This window comes from Helicoverpa zea, chromosome 12 (assembly GCF_022581195.2).
Source record: "Helicoverpa zea isolate HzStark_Cry1AcR chromosome 12, ilHelZeax1.1, whole genome shotgun sequence".
Taxonomy (NCBI): Eukaryota; Metazoa; Arthropoda; class Insecta; order Lepidoptera; family Noctuidae; genus Helicoverpa; species Helicoverpa zea.
The window spans coordinates 8,630,869-8,644,044 of record NC_061463.1 but is presented as its reverse complement, the minus strand read 5'-3'; the positions used below and the strand labels follow the sequence as shown (position 1 = coordinate 8,644,044).

The 13,176-nt window shown below is 34.5% G+C and overlaps 1 protein-coding gene across 10 annotated transcripts in view; it reads right to left on the bottom strand.

Moving 5' to 3' along the window:
- Window positions 1-1,270: 1,270 nt before the first annotated feature.
- The window catches only part of LOC124635228 (probable Na(+)/H(+) antiporter nhx-9), a 44,808-nt gene continuing 32,902 nt past the window's right edge, over window positions 1,271-13,176 (bottom strand). For 2 of the 10 annotated variants that reach the window (XM_047171072.1, XM_047171071.1), the window contains exons 4-20: window positions 12,560-12,823; window positions 12,186-12,411; window positions 11,875-12,102; window positions 11,310-11,527; window positions 10,884-10,967; window positions 10,234-10,442; window positions 10,027-10,152; window positions 9,755-9,912; window positions 9,533-9,671; window positions 9,003-9,143; window positions 8,685-8,775; window positions 8,115-8,216; window positions 6,833-7,033; window positions 5,854-5,910; window positions 5,598-5,783; window positions 4,302-4,641; window positions 1,271-4,076 (exon numbers count right to left, since the gene is read on the bottom strand). In XM_047171072.1, coding sequence (XP_047027028.1) covers window positions 3,884-4,076; window positions 4,302-4,641; window positions 5,598-5,783; window positions 5,854-5,910; window positions 6,833-7,033; window positions 8,115-8,216; window positions 8,685-8,775; window positions 9,003-9,143; window positions 9,533-9,671; window positions 9,755-9,912; window positions 10,027-10,152; window positions 10,234-10,442; window positions 10,884-10,967; window positions 11,310-11,527; window positions 11,875-12,102; window positions 12,186-12,411; window positions 12,560-12,823 — 2,963 coding nt within the window. In that variant the 3' untranslated portion in view covers window positions 1,271-3,883. Of the gene's footprint in view, window positions 4,077-4,301; window positions 4,642-5,597; window positions 5,784-5,853; window positions 5,911-6,832; window positions 7,034-8,114; window positions 8,217-8,684; window positions 8,776-9,002; window positions 9,144-9,532; window positions 9,672-9,754; window positions 9,913-10,026; window positions 10,153-10,233; window positions 10,443-10,883; window positions 10,968-11,309; window positions 11,528-11,874; window positions 12,103-12,185; window positions 12,412-12,559; window positions 12,824-13,176 lie in introns of those variants that run through there. The other 8 variants (XM_047171073.1, XM_047171074.1, XM_047171081.1 and 5 more) reach the window with 8 other exon arrangements.

Here is a 13,176-nt window from a genome sequence, read left to right as displayed (position 1 = left end):
CGTTTTCAGATTTTTATTTTACTTCTAACTACACTATTTTACTTCTAACTAAACTAAATACAAACCATTCGAAGATATATTATATAAATATAGATAAATTTAGTTCGTTTTAGTTCCTTAGGGGTATAAATTTACACCGGGTATAAAACACCTTCATTATTTTGAAACCGACTCACACTTGGCCATTTTCAGATTTTTCCCTTTACCTTGACATAAAGACCTACCTCCATGCCAAATTTCAAGTCAATACGACCATTGGAAGTGGTCTAGGTTTTTGATGAGTGAGTCAGTGAATCAGTCAGTCAGTGAGTGTATAGTAAAAATAGCGATTTTCTGACGTCAATATCTCAAGACCTACAATAGGTATATTAATGAAATTTTGTATTTTAGATAAGTGAGGGGGTCTCAATAGATACTAGAAATTTGATATGCGTAAATAAAATAGATTTTGAGTTACAGGGGGGTCGAATTTGGCCCGAAATGGTTCGTGTAAGATAACCCACGGCCGGTGTGTCGCTTTTTTTGCTCGAACTTGGCGGACACACTGCCGTGTGTCTAGATTTAATCGTTTTAGCCATCATCATAATAGGTTACAGCTTATCTTAATTTCTGCTTACTTACCTACCTACTAATATTATAAAGATAAAATAATTTTGTTTGTTTATTTTTAAAGAAATTACTACCTAAGTAGAATTGAAAAGTTATTTCACTGTTGTGAAGCTACACTATCCTTCCGTTAATTAAAGGTTGGTAACGGCGAGCAAGTAAGACCTTAAATTTGATTTGCAAAACACACGACATTGATATTTTTAACGCAAATTTAGTATCAGTCAGAAGGTTGCTAAGCCGAGATTTTTTCGTTGACTATAAGGGTAGTTAAAGATTTTCTGTAATATAATTATTTATTGTTAGAAGTTAAACTTTAGGAAGGTACTGCTATTTCCATATGTTAAACCTATTGTGCAGTGTATCAGTGAAGACTTGTAATTGGCTGTATGTTGCAAATTCATGTAATTTATACTTATTGTACTAGCTGTTAGTCTTCCTTATATATAAATAAATATAAATAAATAAATAAATAAATAACACCGACTCCGATGTAGGTATTTAAGTTACCAGAAGGTTAGAAGAAGAACCCGTCTTCATTTGCACGTTAACAAAGAAGTTTAGTCAGCTTTTCTTATTTCAATTCTTCCTAAATCTTTATAAATAGTCAGCTAATAGGGAACAAGACTACATAGGTAAAGTCGAAATCAATACACAAGTATGGTAACTCTCAAATGTGATCTTTTTATTCAGTTTATATCTATTGTACTACTATAATACAGTTTTAACAATAATTTTAGTATAAAAGAAAACCACAATATCATCAATTAATGAGCGGTGTAGATTTTCTACGCTAGGCACTATTATTTTTTATCAATTGACACACCATAATCCCATTTATACAAAGCTTGCTTATTATAGAATACCTAGAGTTGTTTTTTTTTATTATTTAAATATAGCTAACGGTATTCGCACATTCTTATTTACATAGCGTTATTCTGAGGATGTCAATGATTAGAGAATTTTCGTGACACAAAAAAAGGCTTCAACGGACTCAAATAGAGGAGGATATTTAAATGTCGTGTTTCCTTATTTTTTTATTCATAAAAGTCTAGAACATTATAATGGCGCCCATATGTATAAGAAATGCGATTACTTTTAGCATGGTAACACAGCCACAAACAACAAAACAGAACAATTATGTAATTATTAGGGGATAATTAATTTACCTATCTACGCTTACTTTCTGTGGAAAGTCATCTAAACTGAAAAACCAATAATGACCGACAACAAGATACCTACGGTTATAGGTAAAACAAGAAAACTTCTAAGTACCCATGCTAAGTTTTTAACAGGATGTTTTTAATTGTTACAAATGAATATTACTGTTATGTTAAAATAATTAACTGTTACGAAATTAAAATGACATTTCTACATTTTTTGCACATTCGTGCTGTTACATTTTGAGTTCGACTGTTAGTCGAAAAGTCAAATAGGTAAAGAACTATGGAATTCAGGTAGGTTTCCTAGCCAGACATTTTACTATTAGGTACTCTACAAAAGTCCAAAGTCGTAGAAAAGAGGCTGGGAATACTTCCTATGTATGGTGATTTCTGTTATACATAAGGCAATAATGATTTTACCTTGGAATAAGGTGAAAATTACGACGTTACAATAAAGGACAGAACTGAGGAAATCCACCGGACAGAAGCAATTAATGACAGTTACATAAAACTGAAATAATAATTTCCAAACGAATTTGGTACTTTCATCTATACTATTTCGGAGCTTTCTTTTGTAAAACATGTATTTACTAAAATTATCTACCTAATTTCTGTTAATTATTCAATTATTTAACAAAATTTCATTTCAAGTTGTTTATCTACACAAGTTATTATGATACACTTTGTCTAATACTACAGCTATTATTGTTCTAAATTAGTCTATTCATCATAAACAAAGTTATATAGGTTGACACCTATATTCTAGTTTATCTAATAACAATTTAACATTTTCATTGCGCCGATGTTTCATTAAATAATAACGATTTATACAAGTTGAAATTATTTTGTAATGACCACAAATTGCCAATGACATGGGTAAACAAATACCTACAATCAATCAATAAGAACAAAACCATCCGTTTGTAACTTAGGTAATTTGAAACTAGCTTTAGACGATGGTTTAATAAATTACTTAATTGTTTTAAGCTTTTAAGAGCTTGACTTTTTTTCCATTCCATCTGAACGATATAGAACTAAGTACACTGGGCTCGCACTCGCTGGTAAGTGCACTGGTACCTCGGTATTTCAGTCAACTTTTCTAGATTTAAACATCGTGTCATGTTACATTATAAAACACAGGTAATAATTAGGTAACTAGAGCACATCACAAATATTCATTTCTACATAAGCTAATGATATTGTCATTGGCAACAAGTACAATGTTTGAACTCATTTATTTTTACGTAAATAGGAATAATTATTATAAAACGATTACTTTAAATACAGTGCTGTGTGTAATTACATGATATTTTACAAAGAGCATACAAAAATACACTTCAAACAACTATAAAATTGGTTTAGATATTTGTACTTAAAGCAATATTAATTCTTGATTAACAGCTATTTTCCCGTTACTGTATCACTATATAGGGAGCTCTTCGATCGATATAACAAAAAGGCAAGATTGATATAGGAAGGTATTGTTTATTTAAAACACTTATGCGTACCTACCAGTCGTTGCATGATGCGCTCATTGCAACGCGACTTATTTACAACTTACAATCTACAGTAACCGTGTTATAGCTACCTTTTACCAAAATAACTCGAAAGCCTCAGATCAGACTGCAAGCAATTTTACCATAGAATTTTACGTTTTATATTATAACTCTATCGCATGTTATATTTCGCTTTTAATGTGCGTATCATGATTATTGACAGACAATAACAACGCATACTATTCAAGTAGGTAAGTAGTTTTTGTCGCATAGGTATGGATACCTTGACGGCTATATTTTAGTCAAAATCCCAATACTATATCACAGGAAATCAGTATAGCGAAGCCTTTAGAATTGATTCTGTTTTGGCAAAGACGTCTAATATTTGCGAAAAATACAGATTTCAAAGTTATTGAATAAAATTCGTTACAGGACATTAATTAACACATTTCTTTTTTTTCAATGCTCGTACTTATGATTACACCACAGATTCACAGCACTTTTTTAGAAAGTTTATGTATCTTTGATTTTCACAATATCACCGTCCGCATTAGCTCATTACTCTAGCGTCCTGTACTTCAACAGTGGTAACCTGTCAGGGTCACCACGGCGGGGCACTCAGGTGTTCTCGTCTGAGGAGTCGTCAGACGAAGAGCTGGTGTGGAGCGTAGAGGCCATGGTCAGCTGCCGGATGAAGGGTTCCCTAGGGAGACTCTGCTGGCCCAGAGGCAACCGCCTGACCCCCATACGCTCACTCTCTGGCAGTGATTTGCTGCATTTCTCTTCTGTGATTGCATCACGAGATAATGACCTGAAATGGTTTAAATTTCCAATTAGAGAAAATTGTATAATATCTTTCGTAATTTTTATTGAAATTATGTCAAGCTATAGTTACGTCAATTTTATTATTTTCTCATAAGTTTTCTTGAAAAATACAGAACCCTTTCTTTTCTTTCAGCTTGAGATTATCTAGTTGCATATTTATTGTACCCTCTAAGTACCTACTTAATTTATCCAAATAGTGAAGACGACATACCCAGTCAACTCCAACATAGATCCTCTTCGACATTGTCCTCTGTGTGGTCCCTGCATGATGCTGGCCGGTCTACTAGATGCGCCCAGCGGGTCCGAGTGCGCCACGTCTTCCATCAATAGCACCGAAGGACCTCCAAGGCTTGTGCTTCTCTTAGACAGTAAACTTGGTCCTTGTCTTCCTATAGGGTCCTTAGAAGTGCCTTCTCCTTTACTCCAACAGTCTCTGTTCCCCTCCGAGTCAGATACAACTACATTCTCGCCAGCACCTTGGGTTGAGCTAGAGCTCTCTCTTCGGAACAGACCTATGATAGATTTTGGATGTTTTGGCTTCTCTATGCCTCCTAATTGAGGAAAGGTTATGAGAATGGATGTGTTGTACAACGGAAAGGATAGGGGACAAAAGAAAACAAACGTGTCAGATTATGTTCATACAATGTTCTAATAGTGCAAGATATTATCACTACAATAAATACATTCAATATATAAAAAGCTAAAGTAGATATATATATATATTAGGTATTTTATCATTTTACATTATTATAAACTAGATCAAAATTTTCTTAACTGCAATTTTTATTTGCCACATATTAACTTTGGTTTCGGGTTTAAATAAAATGGAATTCATATTTTAATTGCTGTGCATAGCAGTGCCACAGCTACGAGTAAAACTATCGAAGCAAAGGTTATTTAAAAGCTAACATGCACGATGATGTGTAGGAATATCTAAGTCACAGGTTTATAAATAACTAATTAGATGCCTAAGAAATTTTATAACAAAACTATACGCAAATTAACTGATATCGGGAATCAAATATGGGCAATGTATACTCGACATTAATCTAAATAAATGATAAAATGTGCGTTAAATGTAAATCGATGTACAATTTTAAGAATTTACGCGATACCTACTCCTACGTAGTGAACAAAAATTAACGATGCTCGATTAAAAAAAAGACAAACGTTGAAAATATACTTGAATGAATTTGTGCTCCAAGTAAGTAATTTAGTAGTTCTTGTGCATTTTGTTGTATTTTCATGAATTACATACTTATCAGTTGCTTGCTGTTTTGGTCCGGTATACTTTAGCCTATGCGCTACGTAGATTCAATTTGCTACGTGCCTACGCTGCTACGCAAAGACTACGGAGTATTTTGCTCTCAAGCTTTTACTAAGCTTTCTAATGATCGCGTTGTTTTTCTCAGTGACTCTTTTCTTTTCAATTTTCCTATCGTTAACTTTATTTTACGAATTTCATAACTTAACATTTATAACGTTATAAATTCATTAATCAACTTACCTAAAAATGTAGCCGAGGGTGAGCTGTACGCTAGATACTCTTTGTTCGAGGCCCACGCAGGGAACTCCGATTGTTTTAGGGCGCCACCGCCGGACCCCTCCATTTCCTCGCGTTTCCATGGCAACATAGTCTCCGTTGCCGTTGGGGTGGCCACGCGAGCGTGCTCGGCTACTATCATGTAGGTGTCTGTGATTATAAAGTAAAGAATAGAGACATTTTCATAATATAATAGCCATAGATATAGTTTAAGACATACCATTGTCACAATCAGACAATCTTCTTTCGTCCTCTTCCAGGATGTCCTCATTGGGAACTAAAATATTCGAAATGGCTTTGGTATAGTTTTGTTTTAGATTTTTGAAACGTACTTAAGTATTGCCAATTTAATATATCATACTTATATACTTATTATGCGCGCACCTAATGTATATTACTAAATATGTAATTAAATATGTAATTTAAAAATAATTAATATCTACATTAATAAAATAAATAAATATATGAGATCATATATTTATACCATACTTATACTGCTTGTACATAAATAATTAATCTATACACTCAGCCTTAGAAAAGTAAAATCGCATAAAAATACATCATATGCCATTACATGCAATACTTACTGCTTTCAACTACACACGTCCATATAAAGTGCATAATATACTAAAATATTAATATACCAATCTGATAATACCTTCAAGTAATTACATTATAATATTGATTTAACATTGAAAGGTATTATTAAATTGACTTAAAAGCATTATAAAGCGATCATAGGAAATAAACAAAGGAGTGAATAATAGTATGTGTTTATAACATGCAATAGTAACATTGAATCGGATGACCAATCTTTGCAAAGCGTCTGGTGAAAAAAATGTATGTTCGATTCTATTAGGAAAGTAAAAACGTTCACAATAATTAATTGAAGTAAATAATAAACATTAATGAATGTAGCTGAAAACGTTACCAAAAAATCTGATTACATAATTATGGATTGTTGACTAATAAAAAGTTAGTGCCCCGTGCCATTCAGTATCCTACATAGGAGGCTAAAGTGTGACTAAGTATTTGCAGCATTTGCCTTGAGCATGTAATTTTACATAATCATGATTTGCGGTAATCGTAGCATAGACATAGTAAAGCAATCTAAATTAAAATCTTGATCATCAGACGCAAGTATGCACGCAGTTATCTAGTGACAATTAAAACAGTTCAGTTGTGAAGTAAACACATACCGAAGTTATACGTGGATCTGTCCCTTCTCCACGGTAAGGATTTCTCAACAGCTGTCGGGAGTATTTCTTCGGGTGTTTTAGCGTACTGCTTAACAATCCTCGCTTTCAAGGGATTGAATCCAGGCAGGTTAGCCAGTTGATTTAAAAGTGAACTACTATTTTCTTTATGCGAGGACGTCGGACTGACTTCTTTGTATCCAGCTGATAATATTATCATCGCCAGTTGTCGAGAGTATCGGTTAGTTTGCGGTGCCACATGAAGATTGCCAGAAGGGAAGAAAACGACGATCAAACACAAACAATATTAAACAAGCAGAGATGAATAGACACGTAGCGATTAGAAGATTAGCAGATAGTCCTAAACAACTTGTACATGTGGGATGGTATTTGTGGCTGAAGAGAGGACACAAGTGGAATATTCAACTTTTAGCAAATTCAACTGGGTTCTAACTAAACTCTTGATGATGAAATGAAGGTCGGTTTCGTGATTATAAAGAAATGATTACTTATTTTTATTGAATCTTTATGATAGTGGAGCAGAAATGTTAAATAACTTTTCTGTTTCCTCTGAAAATATCAGAGGAAACTATAAAAAAAATATGGTCAAAAATTCACTTGAAGAGGCAACTGAACCAAAAAACTCAATGAAGGGTATTAGTAGAAGAGAAAATGTAGGAATAACAGATACATGACATACAGATAAATAATATGGAACATGCCACCACAAATACGTTTCAGCACATTCTCACAGTACGTAGCCATGTCAGAAATTAAGGAATGCTTTTGACCTAGCAAAATCAAAATAATACCAATTTAATAAACGCCGGTTCACATTTTTTAGTATTCCATTTCGGTTAATGAAGAAAAGGTTGTGCGGAAAATAAAAACAACGTTAGTCAACAACATCTAAAGGACTCGTTTGGATTTGAATATTAACCATTTGAAAATTCATTAGTTCGTACTGGATACGATTCACTTAGTTCCGCATGTTCAAAGAAATATTGATATCTCACACGATATATAATTGGTAGATATCGCAACTGGAAAATGGTCATATTTCATACCCATGTATAATTTCAATAACATCATAGATTGAATTGCCATCCTGTGGTTTACATACCTAGCACTTTAGCTAGCTACAATTACCTACGTAGTTTTTTGCTCTATCTACTCAGTGCTTCAGATCCAGTAGATAATACGATGATTAAGTTTAGCATTAGCATCGTTACCATTCAAATCCAAACTGCGGTGTCACACAAGGTGTGTCATGCAGAATACCTACGCGGGGATTTGGCAGTGAATGTAATACCGCCGTCGTCACCTTCGCGTCGCGGCCCCGACTCGCGCTCGTCTCCTTCCTCTTGAAGAACTTCATCTATGTAGTCTGGAATAATGCAGTCAAGATACAGCTTATTTTCTAAGATAAATTGCGAGTTTTGTGAATAAAACAAACGACTAGCTTGTTTAATTTAAAATGAGATTTAATTTTTACTATTTTATTAAATCGTTTTAAGACTTGTACAAGATCTAATATTCACTTTTTAAAAGAAAACTTTTAGTAATTTATCACATATTACAGACAACACAAAACAAAATAAAAATCATGTGCTATGTCCTACATGTTCTAATTGTTTATTTGCGTGTGTGCGTGTGTTCGTTTTTTTTTTTTACATTTATATCCATTATTCTAGTGTAAGACAAAGCGTTTGTGCCCGCAAAGAAAAGTAATAATGATCTTTGATACATATATGTATGTATGTATTTAAAAAATTAAACAAAATCGAAAATAATACTTGAACCCACACGTGCATGCGATCGACACTCGTGATAATAAGAAAGAATAAATAAGTACCTAATCTATAATACTTTATTTTACCGTGCGTGAACTGTTTGGCCGAACCGTTTTGCTGGAATTCAGGGAAAGTCACATGGTTTTTCCCATCCTGAAAAAAATTACAACGATGTATTAAAATAAACAGGTTTATTATATTACAGTAATCACACTGATCTACATTTTGCCAGCACAAAGAGTAGGTAGATGCAACAATGAAGAAAGTTACCTTTGAGAAGAACAAATCAAAACTACGAAAGTTCCCATGAACCAAAATTGTAAGTACCTAACCTATATCTTTTACTATCTTTTGCTATCGATAGCTATGCTATTTCTTACCTGCTTTCCACGTTTACTGCGCTTATGGTGATGCTTTCTGTCGCCAACCCGTCGCCTTATATTCATATGGGTCTTGTAATTGACTTGCGTGCCGAGGTCACGATCGTTCACTGCGTGCCGACTGTAGCTCAACCGACGATGCTACGAAGACACAAATATTATTTTATTACCTATCTAAAAACCTTTTTTCTTTCATATAAAGATCGTTTTTATTGCGTTAAACTAGAATATGCGACATGCAGTTATATAGGGCAATGTGTGATTGGGGTTAACTGGTTGGACATTGATATGGCTTCCGTAAAACTACGCAAGTAATCCTCGTTAAACAGGAGTCGATGAAACTGTATACTTAGTTACTTATTTCAGTTGTTCAGCCGTAAATATCAAATATTCCATTTCCTGATGTGTTGCAGTCTAACATCTTCACGTCTCGTGACATTTGCCGATATATCAGGCTCTGACCGACCACCCACGACTCTAGGTGATCGGTCATACATTCATAAATGTAACCTTTGTTCTAATAAACGTACCCGTCTGAATGGTTTGCAAAGTTCTTCCGCAAGGAGATGGTGTATCTTGGCATCTGTTAGATCTTTCTTCGACGGATTATATTCCAGTTCTTGCATGTCTATATTCCACGTTGATGAGTCCAATTGACTGAAGCTGGGACTGGGAAAATATTTAAGATTATACACGAATAAAACATTAAAAAAGCGGTAGAGTATATAGCAGTTAAAAGGTTCATGAATTACCTTCCATTGAAATTGGCATTAGTATAGTTTTTGAATATGGCAGACATGGATTCGGCGCCTGATATATTTCCGATAGTAGACGCGTTTCGTTGCATGTATTCTATTGCATCTTTCATAGCTAACTTTGAGTAGGTCTCCAAAATCTTCGGCTCAGCACCCTGAAATTATATATGATAACTTCAAAAATATTCATCGGTATTAATTGCGAACAATTTTATAATCAATTTTATAATTTATTTGTGAATCCTAAGATGCTCAGAACATTTACTTACCTGATAGTTTCTAAGTAAGAATGGCCTAATGAAGCGATTGTCAAATCTTTTGAACTTATCTCTCATGTGGTGGTTACCATGTTTTCCCAGAATATCTTCTACGCCAGCCATCAAATGGTCCATAAACTGTAAAGCAACACTTTTTTAGTAACAAGACACACTTCCTGAAAATATCGAAATTGATCATTTGTCGCAAGGCAATCTTACCCGCTCATGAATTCGTTCATTCATTGTCGGTTTTCGCTTCTCAGCAGTTTTAACGTTAAGTATTTTCACAAGAGGTTTTATCGTGATTCCCTGAATGAATACGGTGAAGTATATCACAGCTATAGTGGTAGTAACAAACATTGGCTGCAGTTCCACTACTTCAGGATCTATTAACAAAACTAATGCGAAGGCAACTGCGCCTCGAAGACCTGGAAAAAGTAAAATAAGTGATTTTCCATTTCTTTTTCATTAAGTATTCTTATTACAATCATAACTGAAGCCTCGCTAAACTCCCTACAATAGACTTATTAGGAGATTATGTTTTGAATAGCCACTTCATAATATCAAAGAGGTAGGTGAAAAAGTAAGGGCGTTGATTGAACTGTAAAGTATCGACACCTGCTGCTATCTGGCATTTTTCAATCTTGAGATATTCGCCCTTTAAAATAGCGTGGGTGTTGCAAGTTCATTATTTCTGAAGGTACAAGACGGCTAGACGGAATAGATTTACCTAAACAGTCTACATGTCGTCTCGTCTAGCTGGGAAATTGAATTGTCTGTTCTAGGTATTCACTATAACCATATAGTTATCCGTGAGTTATCCGTGAAAAATCATAACATACAAGGTCGAAAAATCGTAACTAACTCACCTCCATAAGACATGACGAACTTTTCAACCCTATTAAGTTTGTGCAAACGGAACTTATTGGCAATTGCGCTAAATATATACACGCCTGAAACAAAAACGAATAAATTATCGTACGTCACAATTTCACTCCTTATCATGGACGAAGATCATCCTAAAAGGCTCATTAAAATTTAATAAAGCAGCTAAAAATATCGTAGTCGGTCCCGTGGCAATTGGAAGTTCGGCCGGGTGACACGTGCAGATGAAACCCTTAAGTTTGACGGGCATTTTCCGGTCACAAGTTCACACGTGACCCACATTGTGTTCAGACGCTTTGTTTTCGTTATTACTTTACCTACTTTTCTTTCAATGTTTGTTGGCTTCTTTCCTCATAATTAGAAAGTTGTCATTGAAATGAAAATAAGACTACCTTTTTTGCAAAACTCACCTATTATACGAAATACTGAGCAGAATACAATTGTTAATAAAACAAACCACGTGTTCCAATCGTGGTTATTATTTACAGTAGCCACGCCTAAAAACATGAAAATAATAGTTTCTGAGGACGAAGACAGCATTTTCATGGTGTATTTTATTGTTGTATGCGACTTGTGTGATATGTTCGCCTCCACGTAGTTCTTCATAGTTATACCGCAGAAAGTTATGCTGAAAACAAATAGATTATTTAGTTCGAAATTATAATCCCAAGTATTTTAAATTGTACATTGTTGCGACTTAAAGAAGTCTTTACATTCAAAAACAAATGTTTTTCTAATAAAAATGTTTCAGAAGTGATTTCAGCCAAACGAAGCAAAAAAACTCGCATTGCAATGCCCAGTAAAACAAAGAAAAAGAAGTATAAAAATGATAAGGGACTTGGTACGTCTACCTATTTTTAAATTTAATTGAAAACACGATTAATAATGCTACTGTAATGTTGAACTAAAATAGTGTCGCTCTAATGAGTTAACAAAGTTAAACGTCGTGTGAAATTAATGGTTTTAGAAACTTACGCAAGTATTCCACTCATGTGGAACATCTCAGCATTGAGATATGCCAAGTAAGCCATTACGAATATGAAGATTGGCTCAATGACTCTAACTTCGTGCGTGAAACGGGTGACAAGGCCTGTAGCGAAGCCCCACACGACGCCAATACACGTCCCTCCAACAGCCACCACCAGGAAAGAGGCGAGTCCCGCAAGGAAGTCAGTATATTCAAGACGTGATGGTCCCATCTCACTGTCATACAATATAAAAAATTTGGTAAATTGTACTTCTTAGTAGTAGCTTCTAATTGACTATTTTATTAAGGTGCCACTTACGTATATGCCTCAAACATGTGATATAATACAACAGTTACTGCATCGTTCAGCAGAGATTCGCCGAAAACTACAATGTAAAGAACTTCATCTACATGAATTTCCTCAAAAACAGCTAGTACTGCTACTGGATCTACTGCAGAGATTAATGCTGCAAACAAAAGCATGTCTAGAAGGGGTGTGGTGCAGCCAAACATTCCAGTCTGTCCGCAGGCCCATAGGGACGCCCCTGTAAACAAGTAACACAATGAGTCAATGGACTGTAAAAGAAACAAACATTAAATAGAAAGTACGACTGGGAGCAAATATGATAGCAATAAACAATGAAGTATGTAATAAAAATGATTTCTAAAAACAAGCCAGTATAATAATCTTACCAATAGTCAGGGTGTTGAACACAGTCCCAACAACCGCAAATAAAAGAATTGTTCCAAGGTGATCGAAAAACAATCTGTTGGGCATGAAGTAGCCAGCATCCAGGATGATAGGGGGCAACATGTATAAAAAGAAGGTGTCCGGCGTCAGAGGTTGTACATGCACACTATGCGTACTCAACAGCAGTGCCCCGATGAGGACACCCACGAAAATAAGAAGACAAGATTCAGGAAACATTTTCGACAACTTCGGTGCCATATGAAAACCTGAAACAATGTGCAGAATATAAATTGAACAGTTAATTGAATAATAATAGCAGTTATTGGCAATATGTAGATAAGGAGTTTTAGATATTTTAATCGAGCATTTACCACAATATTCGAATTGCTTACAAGATTTTTATTTGAAGTACCACTGTACCTATTAGATTAATGTTTAAGTTGGTTCATTGGATATGAGTATATACATTTTTGGTTACTTATACATTTGTTTGTCAGATATTTTAGTTATCGGGTTCAACTGAAGATTGGCAAAACATAGCTATTGTTATCATTTGCTTTATTCCTACGCGTGGTTGTAGTTAAAAAATGTGTTTTAGTTTTAGGCATCTTACCAAGAC